This window comes from Camelus bactrianus, chromosome 3 (assembly GCF_048773025.1).
Source record: "Camelus bactrianus isolate YW-2024 breed Bactrian camel chromosome 3, ASM4877302v1, whole genome shotgun sequence".
Lineage (NCBI taxonomy): Eukaryota > Metazoa > Chordata > Mammalia > Artiodactyla > Camelidae > Camelus > Camelus bactrianus.
This window is the reverse complement of record NC_133541.1, coordinates 111,205,969-111,225,769: the sequence shown is the minus strand read 5'-3', so window position 1 is coordinate 111,225,769 and position 19,801 is coordinate 111,205,969. Positions and strand designations below refer to the sequence as shown.

The 19,801-nt window shown below is 46.7% G+C and overlaps 1 protein-coding gene across 1 annotated transcript; it reads right to left on the bottom strand.

The window, feature by feature from the left end:
* Positions 1-290: 290 nt before the first annotated feature.
* SAP30L (SAP30 like) lies at positions 291-9,198 on the bottom strand. Its single transcript, XM_074360974.1, has 4 exons — positions 8,357-9,198; positions 4,403-4,525; positions 2,084-2,182; positions 291-538 (listed from the first exon to the last, which is right to left on the bottom strand). The coding sequence occupies exons 1-4, from the start codon at positions 8,558-8,560 to the stop codon at positions 410-412; spliced, it is 555 nt and encodes a 184-aa protein (XP_074217075.1). The 5' UTR covers positions 8,561-9,198; the 3' UTR covers positions 291-409.
* Between the last annotated feature and the right edge of the window lie 10,603 nt (positions 9,199-19,801).

Sequence of the window (19,801 nt, the reverse complement as noted above, 5' to 3'; positions counted from 1 at the left end):
AGACCGGGTCTGCTCGGGCACCTCCACCGTCAGCCGAACCTCGCCGCTGTGCCAGGGCTGCCCTCACGGGTGGCGGCGCGGAACTGCAAGGTGACTACCAAAATATCTGTCGTCCCACGTTTCCAGTAGAACTGACTTCACGCTTTGTTGCATATGGCAATGCATTGTTTTCCTTTAATTCTTTTTCTGATCTTGTATTTTAAGTCCAGGAGTTGTCTTAAAAGAAAGTCTTTGTACAAACATGCTGAATCATGAGAATATAATCCTCCTGACTGAAAAGATTTACAGTATTCATCATTCAAACTTTTTTATTTACAATAAAATTTAACAGTCTTTGTGGGCGTAAATGTAGCAGATATCACCTGTGCATGAAGCATTACACGTCACTTCTTGGAGACAGGCTTCACCCTCACTCGAGCTGCTTGCCGCCTTCTGACTTCTGGTCCAGTCTACTCTTGTTACTCTTCACCATGTAGATGAAGTAAGCGAGGGTCTCTTTTTCATTCACAGGTATGTTCCTGAAGTGTCGGCTGACAGTCTGCATTGGGGGTGGGGGGAAACAAAGTCCATTAAACCACGGATAAATCAGGGCCACAAATTCTAAGTCGTGCAAAAGAGGAAAGAGCAGGTGGCTCCAGAGTGCGGGAGGGGCGGTGGCGACCGCAGGACGCCCTGCGGTGCTGAACGCTCAGAACGCCCTTCTCTCCCAGGTTCAGCTGACTTGCTTTCCGGGCTTCCAAAAGTGGCACTTTAACCCACAATACTCCCAAGGTGGACTTCTATTTCAGTGGCAGCCAACCACGGCATAGTGTCAAGGTCATCCCCATGGAGGAAGAGGCTGGGACGGCTCTGACTGGCTAGCTCTGACCACAACCTCTCAGGCCCTGGAACTGGGCAGAAAACTGTCTTTTTAAAACTGTGTCAAATAAACAGCCAACTGAACAGATGTAAGTGCCTGACCCCAAAAAATCATCTAAATAGTACATAACTGCCTCTTGAAAGACGTATCAGATTTGAAAAAAAAATTCATCATTTACTCTATATTCCTGAACTTTGACTTATTTACAAGCCCTGGGAAGGCAGGTCTTCTCTTGCCCCACCTCATCCCATCCCTTCCATCAGGGGTGGACACTGGCAAGTGGGTAATGTTATCTTGAAGTAAGAAAGGCTTGTCTGCGTCTATGTTTTATCTGGATGCTGATGGAGACGTTTAAGAAAAAATGATGGATCAGCAAGAAACCCCTAGAGGAAGGACCACAAACCAACGGGGCTGTGAGCCTCTAGGGACATCTCTGGACGGACCGAGGTGTCGAGGACAGAGGAAAAGGGAGTCAGAGAACTAGAACTACCGAGTGCTTCTCTCTGGATGGTGGGGTTGTATTTTTCTTTTCATCATTTTCCAAGTTTTTCTACAACAGGCAGAAAAACACATTTAGAAAGGGATGAGAGGGCTCCCACACAAATGCCAACAGCACCAGAAGCATCAAAGCAGGCGGTCAGTGTATTAAAACAATGCCCATGGAGCGCCCCACCCCACCCCATGCCTGGAACTGTGTTAAGGGTTCAGGGCAGGAGGAACCGTTCTTGGGCTCCTTTCATTATAATAAATACTTCCATTGCTAACATCAGAGTAGAAGAAATCAAGGAAAAAAACCAAAGAAAGAAAAATAGCTCCTACTGAACCTGAGTGAAGGTTTGGGGATGATTAATGTGACACACCCAATGTGCAGAATGGAACATAACTGGAAAGAATCTTGCAAAACAAGATTCAAACACATGAACAAACAAAAGAACACTCAGGACTTAGAATCAGGAGTCTTGAGATTCCAAGCTACCAACTTGCTGTGTGATTTTAAGCAAGTCCTTTCTTTTCTCTGCGCCCTGGTTTCTTTTATGAAAATCAGGCTTTTCTAGGTCTAAAGCTGGGGGAGTCTAAATTGTGCAAAAGAGGGAAATGGAAGTTGCTTCCAGAGGGAGAGCGGGGATTACGATCAACAGACACACAGCAGGAGGGAGAATCAAGGTCACCAACAGAAGTTCAGTGCTGGCTCTCCCTTTTTAGAGCGTAATTTTGTCTACCTACTTCTGCTAACTGGGCCTTATTGAAGCCTGGTCTGGTCTGCAACTTGTAGTGTCGTTTATAACGTCGGAGAGTGTTCACCTGCAGCTGGAACAGATCAACCTAGAGAGAAGAGGAGAAACACATTATCCATCACCTGACCAGCCATGACTCACCGAGAGCCCACGATGTGCCTAGCACTACACTAGGTAGGGGTGGGGATGGAGAGAACTACAAAGAAGTCTTAGAAATGGTCCACTGAGTACTAGTAACTGGCTGGGAGACAGAAACAACCATGGAAGTGGAATTCCAGCTGGGGAAAGGTGGTCCCAGGAGGCTGATGGAGGTGGTGAAGCTTATGCTAAGGAGGGGCAGGGTTCAGAAAGGCAGAGAGGAACAGAGATACAGTAGGGAATGAGAGAGAAGGCCATGAGCTCGGAAAGCCAGGAGATGAACACACGGGCCAGAGGGTCGGAGGCACTGGTGATGGGTTTAAAAGGTGAGACTGAGTGACAGCGTGTCGTGAAAAGCAGGAGGAGCTGAGCCAATGTGGGAGGGTGCTGTTCTAGGAAGATGGATCTGTGGTGGTTTGCAGGGACGACTGGCTGGGGCTAGGGAGACGGCAGAGAGAGACGCTACAGCAATGATCCAGACATGAAACGGTGAGGTGGAGCTGGGGATGCTGATGCTAGGGGGGTGGCAAGCACAAAGAGCCAAGGTAAAGGCAGACACACATCCTGGAGGACAGGCCAGAGCTTGGCCTGGACCAGACAGAGGGGCGTGGAGCACAGTGGGAAAGACGGGAATTCTCAAACAGCTCTTCCCCGGGCTCAGCCTGCGGGCACTAGAATCCTTAGCGACCCTCCAGAGAGAGCTCAGAGCTACTGGAGCCGATGTGCAAATCAGCAGGGTAGGGTCGTGGTCTCTGCAGATGGCTGCATAACACCGGGGAAAGGACCCTCCCTTCTTTTTCTAACACGGGAAAGAGGAAAGCTGCACAGTCATGAAATACTGAAGGCCCAGAAGGTTGGGCTGCCTTTACCTGCCTCTAAAAGAGACGTTCTTGCTTCAGGCAGGTGGAGAGCACTTAAAAACAAAATGAATTATCAATAAGAGGGACCAAAGTCCTTCATTCTTTTTCAAAACATTCCTCTACCCCCCCCCCCTTTTTTGTGAAAAGCATTTAGAAAGTGAATATATCCATTTCTTCGCAAAAATAATAATAATAGTGCTAAAGGCATCAGAAAGATACTGTAAACCAACGCCAGAAAAGGGGACATAGGGAGGGGCAGAGGGAAAGGGACATATTTTCAAAGGTTTCCTCCACATCTGCAGACAAAGGCCCGCCTACTCTTTCTATTCCTACACAGTCATTTTCACTCTGAGTGCTAACAGGCGGTTGCCTTATGAAATATTCATGTGTCAAATATTCAATGTACATTATAAATGGTTCTTCTTTTGCTGAGTCTTAAGCGAAAACAATTTAGAGAGAGAGAAATCCGATATTCCTCCCAGTAGCCTTGCTTAACAGACACTGGCACCTTGAAGGAAAGGTGGGCCTCTGGTTTAAGAAGCCTGGGGCTCTCTGTCTATGCAGTAGTTCTCAACAGGGGATGAGTCTGCCCCCAGCAGACACCTGCAATGTCTGGAGACAGTTTTTGACTGTCACGACTCAGAGGGTGGTATGCCTGGCACCTAGTGGCTAGAAGCCAGGGATCCCGCTAAACATCCTTTGGTGCACAGGGTAGCTCCCACCGTGAAGAGTTATCTGGCCCCCAGTGTCAAAAGTGCCAGGGTTGAGAAACCCTGGCCCTGGGTAACTGACCTTGGAATAGATCTTTGGGAACGAGCCTGGGCCAGGAATCAGAGACTGATGGAGATTCAGAGCGGGTATGACCTGACAAGTTACACCTTCACTTTGCACACCACAGAACAGGGGGAGTGGCTTCCCTCAATCCATACACATTCACTCAGCCTTCAACTTTAAAGGCAAAAACAAAGTTTTAAAAACCTTGACATTGTGGTTGTATTATATGGTGCATTTGTCAGGGGCTTCTTGAAGAAAGGCAGCATGGCCTACTGGAGAAGACACTGGATCGGAGCCCCCAAGATACACGTGTGACCCCAAGTGTCTGTGCCTGTCTGTAAAAAGGTGGGGCAGTCAGACTGGCTGATTTCCAAGCTCTCATCTCCCAGATTCCGTATTACCATGATTCTATGATTCACTTTTCAAATAAACCACACCAAAGAGGACTCAAGTTACTACTTAGACCAGGCCAGAGGTAAGGATCAGATGAGAACCCAGCCTCCCAGCCTTCTCAAGCTGAAGTTTTGGACCTTTACCTCAGGAATGTCAGTGTCGTGCTCAGGAGAATCTCCACCATCGTCACTCGTCTTCCTCTTCCTTTTATTTCGTACGCTCTGGATGAAGTTTTTGTGGAAGTCACAGATATACAGGTGCCTTACCTGAAGGGAAGCAAATTAAAGTCAGAGTTGCCAATTCCAGGAAAACAGCAACAGGGATCTGTCAAACTGTGGGGCTGCTCTCCCTGATGAGGCACTGGAGGGAGAAAGAAGAACAAGATGCAGCCCGGAATTTCCAGAGTTACTACCGAGCTGCAGAAGGAGATGCCCTCACAGAGAACGCTACCATCACACTGGGTGGTGTATTATAAACCAAATCCCTCTAAGCAGTAAAGACGACAAACAGGACGGATTCAGCAAAGGGAGAGGTCTCTGAGGCTGAGCTAGCCAGGGTGCAGGGCAGACTTGGAGGCAGACAGGAAGCATTCCAGGTGGTAAGAGCCCACACTTAAGTTTCAAATGAGGCTGACTGAAGGCGGGAGTGAGGAGGCCCCACGGAGACCCTGTCACTCCCTGGATAGGAGCATCACAAGAAATTCAGGGGTAGTGGGCGCGAGAACAGCTTGGACTTCCCTTCAGACGAGACAGAGTCCCCCAGGGTTTCTGAAGCAGGAGTGATATGACATTTTCAGACCTGTAGGAGCTAGGACCTTTCACTGGGCTGGAATGCACTGCCCCTGGGAGCAGGAGAGTAGGGACTGTACGGGACATTTTATTTTTACACTGACAACAGCTACTATTCTGAAAAACTTTTATTTCTGTCTCAATTTATAATTCTTGCATCACCACACATCTGATCCACAAGGGGAACCACAGAAAAGAAGCTGGATACTACTGCTGATTGTCTAATGCAGGCTAGAGGCGTAACAGTAAGCCAGAGTGGCAACAGCAGCTCAGATGTGACCAACGGGTTTTTATTAAGAACGTAAGTACCACGGTCGGCTGGAGGAACCATTCCAAAACCTAACCAACTGAATGGCTGTGTAAATGACTCGGGGTTGGTGACATGGAACCAGATGTTGCACAAATATTCTTCTGAATTTGAGCTTGTTCCTCAAGTGCTTAAAAATAAAAAAGTAAGCTGATAGGAAATCAGCATAATTAATTCAGGCCTTTTCATGGAGAAAATAATGAAAATTGCTTTTTATTCAGATGAATTAGCACTTTCATGTGGTTGGATCAGTGAGTCATGAGTAGTTTTAAGTCTATACTGTGATAGTGTCTTGCAGGCAGCAGGTATCCAGTACGTGCTGTTGCATCGACATGGGCAGCCCCTTGCATCTAAAAGCAGCTTAGGCCAGTAAAAGCCACATGTACACATGGTTACAAATTGGAATAGCTTTGCCAGATTTCCCTCTGTCAAAGGCCTTTCAGACACAGCACGTGTCATTGTCCCAAAGAATACTGTCTAATTGACGTATAGACTACTGGACGAGCTTTCATCAGGGCAGAAAGCACACGCACAGCCCACTCTACATCCCTGACAGGAACCCGGCACTCAGATTGGCTAGAACCACATGGAAAATTTGAGACTAAGCTGCTCCTCAAATTCACAGGGTATCAGCCTTGGAAAAAGGACAGGCAGAAAAAGTGATTTCCTAAAGCTGTGGCTGGGAGATTTCAGGTTAGGACATCAGAGTAATGGAACCTTAGATGGAAGGGAACTTAGCAACCACCAGTAACCCCCTGGCCCCATCTCACTTTCTAGAGGGATAAACTCAAGCCACCACTCAAGAGTGGGGAAATGACCCGGCCAAGGTCATCTAGGCCTTCCGACCCTTGCCATGTGTCCCTTCCTACTCCCACATTTTCCTTACACTATTCTCCACTTCCACTTTTCTCCAGAAAAAAGCAGATATATGTCAATTGGAGGGATGTTTGAAAGCTTATTATATCTTAATAAATCACAGAACACCGCCAATGTCTACATGAAAGGAGCTGAACTGTGTGAGCTGGGTTTAAGGTGCTATTACTTACAAAGGTTCTCTGCTAAACCCTTTTACAAGATAAATAGTCATTATTTCTTCTTCACCATTTTCAAGTACATACTGGTTTTCAGAAATTTCAGAGCTCAGTGGCCTCTGGGGAGTTACGGGTGGAGGAAGGAGGGAGGTAGAAAAGGCTCTAGTGGTTTTTTTTTCCTGTTTCACTTTCTGCAACAGCTAAAAATTCTTGTAACACAGCAGTTACTTAGAATTGAATTCCTGTCCAAGCCTGTGAGAATGAAATAGAATCCCTTTCAGAAATAATGACTCTATAACACCACCTTGAAACAAACCATGAGTGATTCTACCTGGAAACCCTACTCCTTCAGAAACATTACCTTTTGGTCACTCTAGTACCAGGCTCAGGCTGCCTCTCTTCTAGACAATGTGTGTAGAAGGGTCAACACAGCCCAACGCAGGCTTTCCAGTGGGGTCACAGGCAAATGCAGCTCTGGCTGCAGCAGCACAATTTTCAGATGGTAGGCTTAAAAGAACTGGAAATTTCTTTTTTTCGAGGACTGGAAAATATTATTATTAGCTGCTTAAGTAAAGGCACCAACAACCTACACAGAAGGTGGGCAGTGTTTCCATGAGGATGAATTCACTGCTGTCTTAGAATTACGCATTTCACTTCAACACGTGTCCCAATCCAGGCCACCTTAGTGTCTAGCCGGTTGCTGGCTCTCAGATGAATTCCTTTCATTCCTTTATTCATTTATTGATAGAGACTTATAATAAGAAGCCCATTAACTCACCCCCAACCATTTAAAAAATGCATCTGTCCATTCAAGACTTGCAAATATAATCATTAACTTAAGAGAAAACTGGGGGTGGGAGGGATGAGCCTGGAGGAAAGGGTAGGAAGATTTTTTTATTTAATAAATACTTAATCAAGGCTTAGGTATGGGGCTTGGAAGTAAATCAGACAACGGATTTAAGAAACTAACCAGCCTCTTACGTGCTGTGTGACTTTGGCACCGTCATTTCCTATCCCTGGGCCTCAGTTTCAGCACCAAAATCAGAAATGGAAAAGTGGGTCTCCTTTCAGTTTAAGGAGAAATCGCTGATTTCCCCCAATGCCCACTCCCAAAGAGGAAATTCTGCTCCTAAAAGAGAATGGATGTCAACTACCCAATCTCTTGGCCGGTCTACCCAAATATTAAATACCCTACTAATTTATTTCCAATTCCTAATCAAGAGGCAGCCACTTAAGACTCGCAGCAACAGATGTTAAGCTAAAAAGTTCTTAATTGGTTGACAATAGGCACATCTTTAGAATAGTTAACTAGAAGCGGTGAAATCACCCAGGAAAACTTCTCTATTCAAATTTAAATTACCTACCCCACCCTCCCGGGCATTTCTGAAAAAAAGTTACCCCTATAAAAATGGATTTTTTTTCCTTCCAGTCTACAAGAGCCACCTCCCAAGACCTGGTCTTGGCCTTACTTCTGCCACATCCGTGAAAAATCCTATTTCCCCACAGCTGCCTGCGAAGCGGCGAGCTCGGTGACCCTCTGCAGAAGCTGAGGGAAGTAACTGCCACCTTTCCTTTTCGGAAGGAATAACAGGGATCCGAGGAGGAAGAAGTTGGAGAAGAGCCGGGTCCCTTCAAATCACCCCCGCCCTAATATCTGCTCCTTCGTGGGCCAACAAAATGAACCCAACCCTTCCCGCTCCCATATCTAAACCAATAAAACGAACCAAAAACTAGTGTCAAATCTTCCCAGGCAAGAAGGGTCCTCGGAGCCTCCCCCTCCCCAACCTCCTGGATCTGGGAAGCGACCCAGTTAGAGCCTGTCAGAGCCCAGCGGCCTTTGCAAGCTCGAGTCCAACTCCTCAGTTTTTAGATAAAGGGCGACGAGGGCCCCGGGGTCCGGCCCGCAGCCCGGGGCAGCTGCCCGAGAGCGGCCGTGCGCCCGGGCCCAGCCGGCGGCGGGGGCGGACTCACGCTCTTGTCGATGTCCAGCTTGAGTTTCTTCTGCGAGATGCTCTTCTGGACCCTCTTGCTGAAGGAGGCGTTGCCCGCGGGCCGGACGCAGCGCTCGCCGTCCTCGATGAGGCAGCAGCTCTGGCCGTAGCCCGGGGCGGGGGCGGCGGCGGGGGCAGCTGGGGGCCCTTCGCGGCTGTCTTCCTCGGTGCTAAAGCCGTTCATCTCCCCGCCCCGGGCCGGCCCCTCTGGGGGAGGGTCCCCCGTAGGCCACTCCGCGGCCCCGCTCCCCGCGGGGCAGGTCGCCCAGACCCCCGCACTCGAGGGTCCCAGAGTCCGTCTCCAGACGAGGCGCTGCCCTGCTCCGCGCCCGGGAGGCCCGGCTCTGCTCCGCCGCTCTCCGGCTCTTTCGGCCCCCGCCGCCGCGTCTCCGCCGAGCACCTTCTTCTCCGCTCGCGGCCCCGGGGTCGACTCCCGCGGCTCGCAGGGCCCCGCTGGGAGTCACCCGGAGGTGGCTTCTGCCGGGGACCCTGAACCGTTACCCTTCGGCGGGGACGTCCGGGAGGGCGTCCCAGGAAGCAGCCGCTCCCCGGGGACTCCAGGCCCGGGTTGCCAGCGGGGTTCGAAGGGCCCCCGCCGGCTCCCGCCTTCTTTCTGCAGCCAGGCAAACTCGCTGCCGGGCAGCTCCCCCGGGGTGGCACGGCCTCCCGGCGCGGGGCCCGGCCTCGAACCCGCGGCGCCCGGGCCCCGCGGCGCGTCCGGCCCGCCCCACCCCTGCAGCCGCTCGGCTGCACCCCGAGTCCCTCGGCAGCCCCTGGGCCGCCCGGCCGCCGCCCGCCCAACGCTCCGCACCACAACAGTTCGCTCCCCCCGCCCTCCGCGGGGCAGCGGAAGTCCTGCCTCCTCACTTCTATTGGCCGTGTTCGCTCTATGGGCGGGGCCCCCGCCGCCGCTGACATGTCCCATTGGACCTCACGGCCGCCAGTCCCCGGCGCCAGGCTACTTCCTGGACTCTGCTGGGATGGGTTCAAAGTAGAGAAAGTGGAAGAAGGAAGAGTTCCCTGGGTGAGGGAGGGGAACCCGGCCGCAGACTCTCCGGGCCCGGGGAGGGATGGTGAGCAGAGGCCTGGCAGGACGGAGGGCTGGACTGCAGGAACAGAGGATCACCTTCGGGGGCGGACAGAAGTACAGACGTGGGCGGGGGTACAGAGGGACAGACACGCGGAAGGGCATACGAGGGGGGACCTAAAAGGGTTGGAGGTACTGTCATGAGAGGGACAGACGGGGTAAAACGGGAGGACCAGGACCAAAGGACTTGGAGACCGGCGGGAGTTAGGGTGGGTGAGACAGGACATAAAGACAGTCATGGCGGGAAAGACAGAGGGACAACCGCACAGATACGTGGAAAGACGTGCAGAAGAGATGATGAGGGTCTGATGGCGGTTTTTGCAAGGTAGTCAAGCTTGGGGGTGGCCGCGACTCCCCACTGGGGAGACAGACTGACATGGTCGGCGGGGAAAGAGAAGGGGAGGGGGAAGGGAACCCCAGAGGCTTGGATGACCCCTCCGCTGGAAGAATCGGAAGTTGGGATGAGGTGTGGAGGAGGGTGGACTAAGTGAACCGCGGGAAAGAGGAGGGGCTGCGGAGGAGATGCAGAAAAGGCTGGGCCAATCTCGGCTTGGGGAAGGGATTGCCGTATTTTGGGCCCTCCCTGGAGCTCTGTAAACTGTAGCTTCTATTGCTTTAAGCCTCCGGGTTTACCGGCGAGGTGACCGCGCCCAGCCGATCCCCGGAGACCAGGGCGTCACACACACCCGTAAGGGCCATAGGGAAATCCTCTAATCTAGCACGCCTAGTCAGACCACCTCTCCACGGGGCAGCCTGGGGACAAATGAGGGCCAAAGGCCGGAAGGGACTAGCCTAGAATCTTGCAGTTATGCAGTCTTAGGGCTGGGCTGCATTTTCTCTGGGGGAGGGGCGTGAAGGGGCTTTGGGGAGTGATAGCCAAGCACGTGTACCTATTTTGGTAGTACTTGGTGGCACTGAGGAGGCTTCAGGTTAGTGTCTTGTTGAAAACGGGAAGCTACCAGTTTTCCATGTTTAGAAGGAGATGCCCTGTGATCTTAAATTTTCTTCAGTGGCCTTAAACGTATTTGTACCCTCTAGCCTAGTAATTTCACATGTGGGACAGCCATTTTTGGAAACTGGGGTTGTTTATAATGGGAAAAATTGCAAAAAGAACCTAAAAGTTCCACAAGGGAAGTGGTTAAATCAACAACCTGACATCTTCAGAATGAGATACTTTGCAGTCATTTATGACGTTTTCAACCTTTAAGGTAGATTCAACATCAATGTGAACATTTTCTATATATCATAATTCACCATGGACTCTTCAACAAAGAGATAAATTGGAGAAATGCTTTATTTATACTAAGTTTACAGTGCAGGATATAACATTGCATTTGGGATATGATGTGTGTACATCTATTTTTTTAAAAAAAGAGAACAACTATTTGTGCATAAGAAATACACCAAAAGTACTAACAGTAACGATTTCTGGGTAGTGGAGATATGGTTGATATTTTTCTCCTTTTTTTCTACCTTTGCGTTTTCTCCAATAACATGTCTTGCCCTTACAGTAGGAAAAAATCCAAAGAGAAATTAATGGGACAAAAGCAAGTTTAATAGGATTCTTCCCTCAGAGTTCATATATTCAAAAGTGAATTATTGAGCATATAGTGTTTGAGGCTTGGCCACAGGAAGAAGATGAAACATACTCCTTGCCTTAAAAGAGTGTATCTTCCAGCAGGGATGCTCAGACATACAGTCAGGTATGTGAACAAGGCAGTGTGTGATGTTGGTTTCAAAGTTGATCGATATGGATAAGGGCTCATATGTTTCCCACATATTATTTGTTTCAAAATAGCATTTGCATCCAGTGCCAGGCTAATGCAGAACACACACCATCCTCCCCTGGCACCACCCTCTGAGGGGAGGGGGGCCTTTTCTTGGGTGCTCTGCCTTAGCCCTAGGGGTATTGTCTGCTCCCTCTAACTGCAACCTGTATTCTTTAGAGTTCTCTTTACTCCTTACTAGGCACTGCCTCCTTACTATGTTCCTCTGATATAATTAATAAAGCTTTATCTTAACCTTTCCCTGTTCAAATTATGGTGTGGTTTCTGTCTCCTAATTACCCCCAGCCTCTATGTATGTATTTTTTTTTTTTTGCAGGTGGAGGGGGACATGCTTTTAACTATTCCTTGCGTACAAATCCCTATTTTGTAGTCTTTCTTCCATGTATAATTTTTTTATTGAGGTGTAATGGATTTATTATATTAGTTTCAGGTGTACAACGTAGTGATTCAAAGTTTTTATAGGTTATACTCCATTTGTAGTTATCATAAAACATTGGCTATATTCCCTGTGCTGTACAATGTAGACTTGTAGCTTACTTATTTATTTATTTTTGCATTTTGAAATATTCTTTTAGTTTTTTCCTATGTTCTTTTTTTTTCAGTCTTTCTTCAAGGAATGCTTTATCATAAGTGTTCCCTATGTTGTTATGTAGGTTGGCTCCAAATAGCAATATCTGGGAAAAATTATGATTCCCTTACTAGGGGAGTAAATCTGTAACTCTAGAAAGGAAATATAAATAAATATTCAGATAATGAAGGAATGAATCCAGGAGAGAAGCTTCTGTCATCTTGTTCTCCTCTGAGTAGGATTTAAGATTCTTGAAATGGCCAAGAGAATCTGACTCGCTACATTTCTAAGTTTAGGTAATTAATACAAAACAGTTGCTTAAGTGCTTAGAAAGATCTGGCTTTTTAGATTTGTAAGTCTGCTCTGCTGGGCATTTAAAGTGTTTGAGAAAATCAGGCATATTAAATTTGTAATTGTAGTCTGAAATGTCTAAGGAAATTTGATTAATTAAGGCTGTAAGTCTGTTAAATGTTTAAGGAGGACTGGATCTATTAAACTTGAGAATTAATTTAGTAGTAACAACAGAACAAGTGAAAGTGATTGTTCTTATCTTTATATGAAAAATTACTAGATTTATAATGGAATAACAAGATTTCTAAATTGAACTTAAAGCCTTTAAGAAAAGCTAGGTTTTAAAAATGGGCAACTTGAGTCTGTAACCATAACATTCTTTTCCACACCCCAACTTACCCCCAGATATTTAAAATTGCAGGTCGATAACCCCCAACTTTATAGTTCTAGCTGAGATCTCTCCTCTCAGCCCCAGATAACAACTCTTTGCTCTGACTGCTCCAGAGGCATCGTAGACCAAGATGTTCAAGTTAATCTGCTCTGACACCCAAATCCATAAACCGTGCAGCCTGTACCACCCTTGACTCTTGCCGTCCTCTCACCCTACTCCAAGCCAACCCATCATCGAGGCTGTTTCTTCTACTGTCCATAGATTTGTAGAATCTGTCCCCTTTATTTTCTGCATCCCAGTCACCATCGTCTTTTGCCTGAAGGGTTTCACTGGCCTCTGAGCTGGTCCCTACATCCATCTCTCTCTCTCTCTCTCTCTCATCTACACAAACCAGACTGTGCCACACCCTCCTTATGACCCCTCACCAGCTTCCCAGTGCATTTGGACAGTACCCTGTGCCATCCATCTGCCCTGTTTCCCACACCTCAGCTCTGTTCATTTTCCTTAAGTTCCTTGAATAAGCCAAGCTCCTTCCTACCTCGGGGTCTCTACCTTAGCAGATCCCTTTACCTGGAATGCTGTTCTTATTCTTCCACGCTGGCTCCATCCTTCAGGTCTTAATTTAAATGTCACCTCCCCAGAGAGTCTTCCCTGATTAAGAGGGGTTGATTCCCCCTGCCCATCACCATTCTCTTAATGTCTTTTCTTATTAGCATTCATCCCCAAATGCACTTATTCTCTTTTATTATCATTATTTTTATCATGTGACTGTCTCTCCCATTACAATAGAATCTCCACGAAGGCAGGGACCATGTCTGTATTATTTGTTGCTCTAGCTCTGGTGCTCCACTTCTGGTGGCTAACGGAGTACGGACTCAGTCAATATTTTTTCAGTACATTCAGTATATTCAACTACACCAAGATATTTATCAAGTGAAAAAAAAAGGTGCAAAGCAGTATATAGAGTGTAAGTCCCATTTGTATGTCTTGAAAATTGTATACACACATACATATACACTCATATGAAGGATACACAAGAAACTAGCCATTGTGGTTGCCTCTGGTGGAGACTGCGGGTCAAAGGAGGAAGAGTGGAAAGAATTTGAAGTTAATAATCCTTTTTCCCATTTGAATATTTTACCATGTGCCCTTATTTCTTTTATAGTAATAATAATAAGAAAAATATAACCTTTTGGTAGTGTTAGTTAGGCAGTATGGAATACCAGAAAAGTAGGAAGAATCCCAGAATAAAACACAGTCATTTAAATGGAATATATACGTATGCGTGGGCTCTACCACTGAGCTATACCCTTACCCCCCCAAATAGAATATATTTTGCTTCATGAAAAACCCACAACATTGTCCTTATTTTCCTCATTCCACTGAGGACCTATGACCGTTTCCTCTGGCTCTGGCCCTGGTCTGCAGCCTGGCCTCTGTCAGGCACTGGAGCTACTGGCGTTGTGGATAAGAACAAGGACTCTCCTCAGAGCTCTGGTTTGGATCCCAGCTCTGCCACTTTACCATCTGGAGAAGCGCTGACAACTTAAACTGTAAGGGCCTCTGTTTTCTTCATCTGTAAAATGGAATGATAATAGTACTTCCCTGACGGGGCTTTGGTGAAGATCCAGTGTGACCCATGTAAAGTGCTTAGCCCAGTCTTTTGCACCTAGTAAGCGCTCAGTAAGCGGTAGTAATTACTTCCTACCTTACATGCTGACATCTCTAAGCTTCCCGTTGTACTGAGTTCAGATTTCTGCATGTTAGGGAAGGAGACCTCGTTTTACAAGATGGCAGGGTGCCAATTGTTTCTCTTCCAAAGGGCAGTCTCCATATCCAACTGCCCAACAATGACTGGAAAAGTACTTGATTATTTTATTGCATCTTAACCTCGATCTTATAAAATTGTGTGAATGGAAAAATGAAAGTACCACCAGTAGTGATGGGAAGTATGTGCCTATCAAGCAAGTGAGAGCAACAATCCACAGAATGGGAGAAAATGTTTGCAAATCATATATCTGATAGTAGACTTGTATATAGAATACATAGAGAGAACTCTTACAACTCACTAATAAAAAGACAAGCCAATTAAAAAGTGGGCAAGGGGTTTTAAATAGACATTTCTCCAAAGAAAAATGGCCACTAAGCACATGAAAAGATGCTCAACATCACTGATCACTAGGGAAATGTAAATTAAAACCACAGTGAGATATTACCTCACACCTACTAGGATGGCTACAGTCAATAAGACAGAAAACAGGTGCTGGTGAGGATGTAGAGAAACTGAAACCTGCATATACTGCTGGTAGGAGTACAAAATGGTAAAGCCATTTTGGAAAAACAGTTTATCTGTTCCTCAAAATGTTAAGCGTACAATTACCACATGACCTAGCAATTCCACTCTTAGGTATCCACCCAAGAGAAATGGAAGCATGCCTCTACACAAAAATCTGGGCATGAATGTTCACAGCAGCATTATTTGAGATTTGCAGATACTACCTACTATGTATAAAACAGATAAACAAGTTCTTACTGTATTGCACAGGGAACTATATTCAATATCTTGTAGTAACTTATGGTTTAAAAAATATGAAAACAAATATATATATGTTCACGTATGACTGAAGCATTGTGCTGTACACCAGAAACTGACACAACACTGAAAACTGACTATACGTCAATAAAAAAATATATACACACAAAAAATAATAAAAATAAAAAGAAATTTAAAAAAAGAGCCAAAACGTGGAAACAACCCAAATTACCAACTGATGCATGGATAAACAAAATGTGGTCTATCCAGACAATGGAATATTTTTCATCTAAAAGAGGAATGAAGTACTGATACCTGCTACAATATGGATAAATCTTGAAAACATGCTAAGTGAAAGCCAAACAAAAAAGGTCACATATTTTATGATTCTACTTATGTGAAATGTCTAGAGAAGGTACGACCATAGAGACAGTAAGATTAGCGGTTGCCAGTGGCTGAGGGACTCAGTGGGGCTGGAGAGGGGAGTGATTGCTAACGGGTTCAGGGCTTCTTTCTGGGGGGACAAAAGTGTTTCAGAATTAGGAAGTCGTGATGGCTGCACAATCTTGTGAATATACATTGAATTGTACACTTTCAGTGGGTGAATTACGGCTCAATAAAGCTATTTAAAGAAGGAAGTATGTGTATCATTAACTCTTTATAATTGATAGAAAGATAAAAATAATTAGATTTGTTGAAAGGGATGAATCGTTAGCCTCCACTGGATGTTCTTAAGCCTGTTTTTGAATTTGTGAATGAAAACAATCAAATTGAAGATACATTAGCAAAGACTAGATACATATCATCAAAGATTCTGTCCGAAAATGCAAGTATAATTAGAAGTGTTATACAGATTTTGTTACCTGGGAACAGACGTGCTCTTTTGACAGAATAAATTTGTTTGACAGAATACATTTTTCGTTCGGCTTTTGTGCTTCTGACATTAGTCACATTTTCAGAAATGAATATATGTGCGGAAGTAGGGGCCCATGTATGCTCTGTCATGGGGAAGGCACAAGTTTCCTTAGCTCTCTCCACGTCTTTCTTTAATGCTAGATCACCACGCAGGCGTCTAAGGAATGATTCAGCTGGGATTAAGAGACTGTACATAATTATGTGGATCACTGGAAAACTCTAATGGCCATGAAAAAAACCAACTTTTGATTTATATATCAGTCTTCTGTAAGTTCGGTCAGGAAAAAGCCCTGGAAAGCTGTTTTATTTTGACCTTAACTATATACGCATCTAATAGTGACACAAATAACGAGTATTAGTAAATCTCACAAGACTAAAATTCCGGAGGTAGGTGTATGGTTTATCAGTGGCTCAACAATTCCCAACGTCCAAATCAGTTCTGCTAAGAGCTGGGGAGAAAATGATGGTGAGGACATAAAGAACCTCACCCTCATGAAGTCAAGTGGAGGAGAAAGACGTTAAACAACGAAACGCATGAAGCATATAATCAATAATTAAGTTAACCCTCATTCACTAATTTCATATTTGCAAACCCGCCCACTCACTAAAATGTGCTTATAACCACAAAACCAATACCTGCAGGACTTTTGGGGTCACTTGCGGACACGTGCCTGTGTGGAGTGGCGAAAAATTAGACTCACCCACCATGCATGTTTCCAGCTGAGGTCAATTCAGCTCTCGTCCTGGAAACAAGAGTCCTTAGTCTATGCCATGCTTTTTACATTTTTTGGTGCTTTTTGTGAGTGATTTTGGTTAAAAATGGCCCCCAAGCATTGTGCTTGAGGTGCTGTGTCGTGTTCGTAAGTACAAGAAGGCTGTGATGTGCCTTATGGAGAAAACCGATGTGTTAGGTAAGTTTCATTGAGGCAGGAGTTACATACAGTGTTGTTGGTTGAGTTCAATGTTAGTGAGTTAATGATCTATATTAAAGGTGTCTTTAAACAGAAATGTCCATGAAACAAGGCTTGATGAAATGTTGTGACCAGTGGCTGGCAGGAACCTAACCCCCTGCTTTCCCCTAGGAGCGATGGTTCTGTGTTCGCTCACTCAATGCCCAGGGTGACTTTATAGCACATAATGGCAGTGAATCAGGAGAACAGGCTGTGAATCAGAAGAACGGACTGTGTATCAGGATAAGTGCCAGGAGATGCTGAGGATGAGAGAATGTGTGTGGGCCCGTTCTTGATAGAGAAGCCTCTTGGGGAAGATGACAGTTAAGCCGAGACCCAGGGGGTGAAAATAGCGAGGACTTTTTCTAGAAACTGGACAAACCTGGAATTCAGGCCTCTGCTTCCCGGGCTGACTGATATTCCAGTGGTGGGGAAGCTGGGCTCTCAGCTCCAGCACAGACAGACCCGCCAACCCCTTCTCTCCATCCTCAGGCAGGAGCTGGCGGGAGATCAGATGCAGCTTCAATTCTAAGTAGCTCATGAACAAAGGCTGTAAAAGTTGCTAAGAAACCTGCTTTTTCTGAGGGCTCACCGTGTGTTCTTTTGTTTCTCTGGCGTTGTGTGTGTGAGGGTGGGTGTGAGGTGTGCCCAGGGCTGTCACCCTGCCAGCCCTGAGTCAAGTCAGACTTGAAGGTAAGAGCTGCAGGCTGCCTTGAGCACCATCAGGGACCCAGGTACTGCCAAGCCCAGCAGCCGGGGCGTTGAGGGTGAACAAAAGAGGAGCCAGCTGCCTGAGTCCAGAGGTTGGCAGAGCTGGGAGCAGCTGCGGGAAGGAAGCTTTGGCTGCTGAGTCCTGTACCCGCTTCGCCAAAAGCCCAGAAGCACGAGGTTGGGAGACGCCAATAACAGAACCAGGAGGGGGTCCCGCTCCCATCCCCTTGCTGAGCTTGGAAAATAAATCCTTAACAAGATCAGGACCATTGCAAAATATGAGCTGCAAGATTAGTAGAACCATAAGATTCCAGGCTGACCATCTAATTTGCTCCCCATTTTCCCACTGTTGTAAGGAGAACCGGAGGCCTAGGCAACGGAAGGGACTTCCTCAAGGGCACATAGCATGTAACAAACACAGAGGAACTCACTATCGGGTCTGTGCACAGTGAGTGGAGGGAAAAAAGGCCTGAAGTGCAATCTGAAACTCTATTATTCATCCATTTGTCCATTCACCACACTTACTGAGCCCTTAATAAGTGCCAGGAGCCCCAAAGCCCCAACCCCAAACACATAGTGAGAAAAGAAGAATGCAGACCTTTGAGCAAGTTGCGGAATTCTCTGAATCTGCTTCCCAGTTGGCATGCCGACACAACAGCCCTCCCGCTGTGTGTCCGCTAAGCGCTTTATTTACCTGGGCTTCGTCTCTCACTCGCAGGCTTGGGAGGACCAGAGATGGATGAGAGATGTGAGCTCTCCTGTCTTTCCGCTTGCTGCAGGGAGGAAGGCTCTTTCTTCCTAGCGGTTGAAGAGGCACCCGAGGGCCAGCTGCCCTGGATTTGTTTCTCCCTCTGCAGGCCCCGGGTGCCTAGCATGTGCTCAGCACCCCAAGCAAGTCATTCCTGGCTCTAGGTATGTATCTGTCAGGCTCACAACCAATGCTCACACTCTGCCCAGTTTAAAACCCTTGAATGGTTCTTGCTGCTTTTAAAATAACATCCAGAGACTCCTTAACAAGGCCCACAAGGCCCTGCAGGGTCTGGCTTCTGTCCGCCCCTCCTTCTCGCCTCCTCTTTCTCTCCCACTCTGTTCCAACCTCACTGACCAGCACACCTGTCACGGGTTTTTGCTCATGCTGCCCCTACACATGGAATGTTTTCCCCTCCTTTCTTTTTTTTTTTTCCCCCAATAAAATCTTTTTAAAGAAACCATTGTATTTTTTAAAAGAAAATTATCTTATTCATGAGTGGTAAAAGTTTTCAAACAAAAAAACAACGCAAGTTACAAAAGTAATTATCAACCCTCTTGTTCCAGGGCTCAAACCTGCGGCTGCAGCCAGTGATCAGATCCCCGTTAATCAGCCTTCTCCAAGCCATGGTCCACAGCGCCCTCTGGTGGGCTCTGAGTGACAGCACCAGCCGGTAGCTTCTGCTCATAGTCACCTGTAGCCCCACAAGACTCAACCACAGGACCAGAGGTGGAGCTGGAAGCATCATTGAAACACTTCTCATTTCACCATGTAAAACTGGGACCTAGACAGGGGGCAGGACTTGCACACGATCTCACTGAGTCTGTTGCAAAGCCTGGCCAGCCAGTGTTCTTTCCACCGCACTCTATTATGTAATCTAATACTCAAAAGCATCACAATGTTTTGGTAAGCAGAGACTTGCGGCTGATGGGTGAGCATAAGAAATGAGCTAAGCTTGTTTTAAATTGTCACTGCCCTCCTGAAATCCTCTACTCCTGGATGTAGTCTATAAGACCCTTTGTGGGCTACCCCACCTGAGTCTGCGAGCTCACCTTCAACACAGGAACTCCTTCTTGCCTCAGGGCCTTTGCACCATCTGTTTCCTTCACCTGGAACTCTCTTCTTCCAAACTGCTTCCTGGCTCATACTCCCTCCTCATGTCATTCAGCTCTCATAGAGAGGCATTCCCAGACCGTCCTACCTGATGTTGGTTCCTACCACAGTCTCTAAAATATCTTGTTTTTATATCCTCCATAGCCCTATTCACATCGGAAATCACTGTGGTTAGTTGTTTTAGGTCTGGCTTCCTCTCTAGAATGATGGCTGTTGGGAATTTGTTCAGGACCCAGCAGAGGGCCCAGGCACCGAGTAAGTGCTCGATGAATACGTTGGGGAATGATGGCATGGAGGATGGCGCAGGACAAGGAATTAGCCAGAGACCACG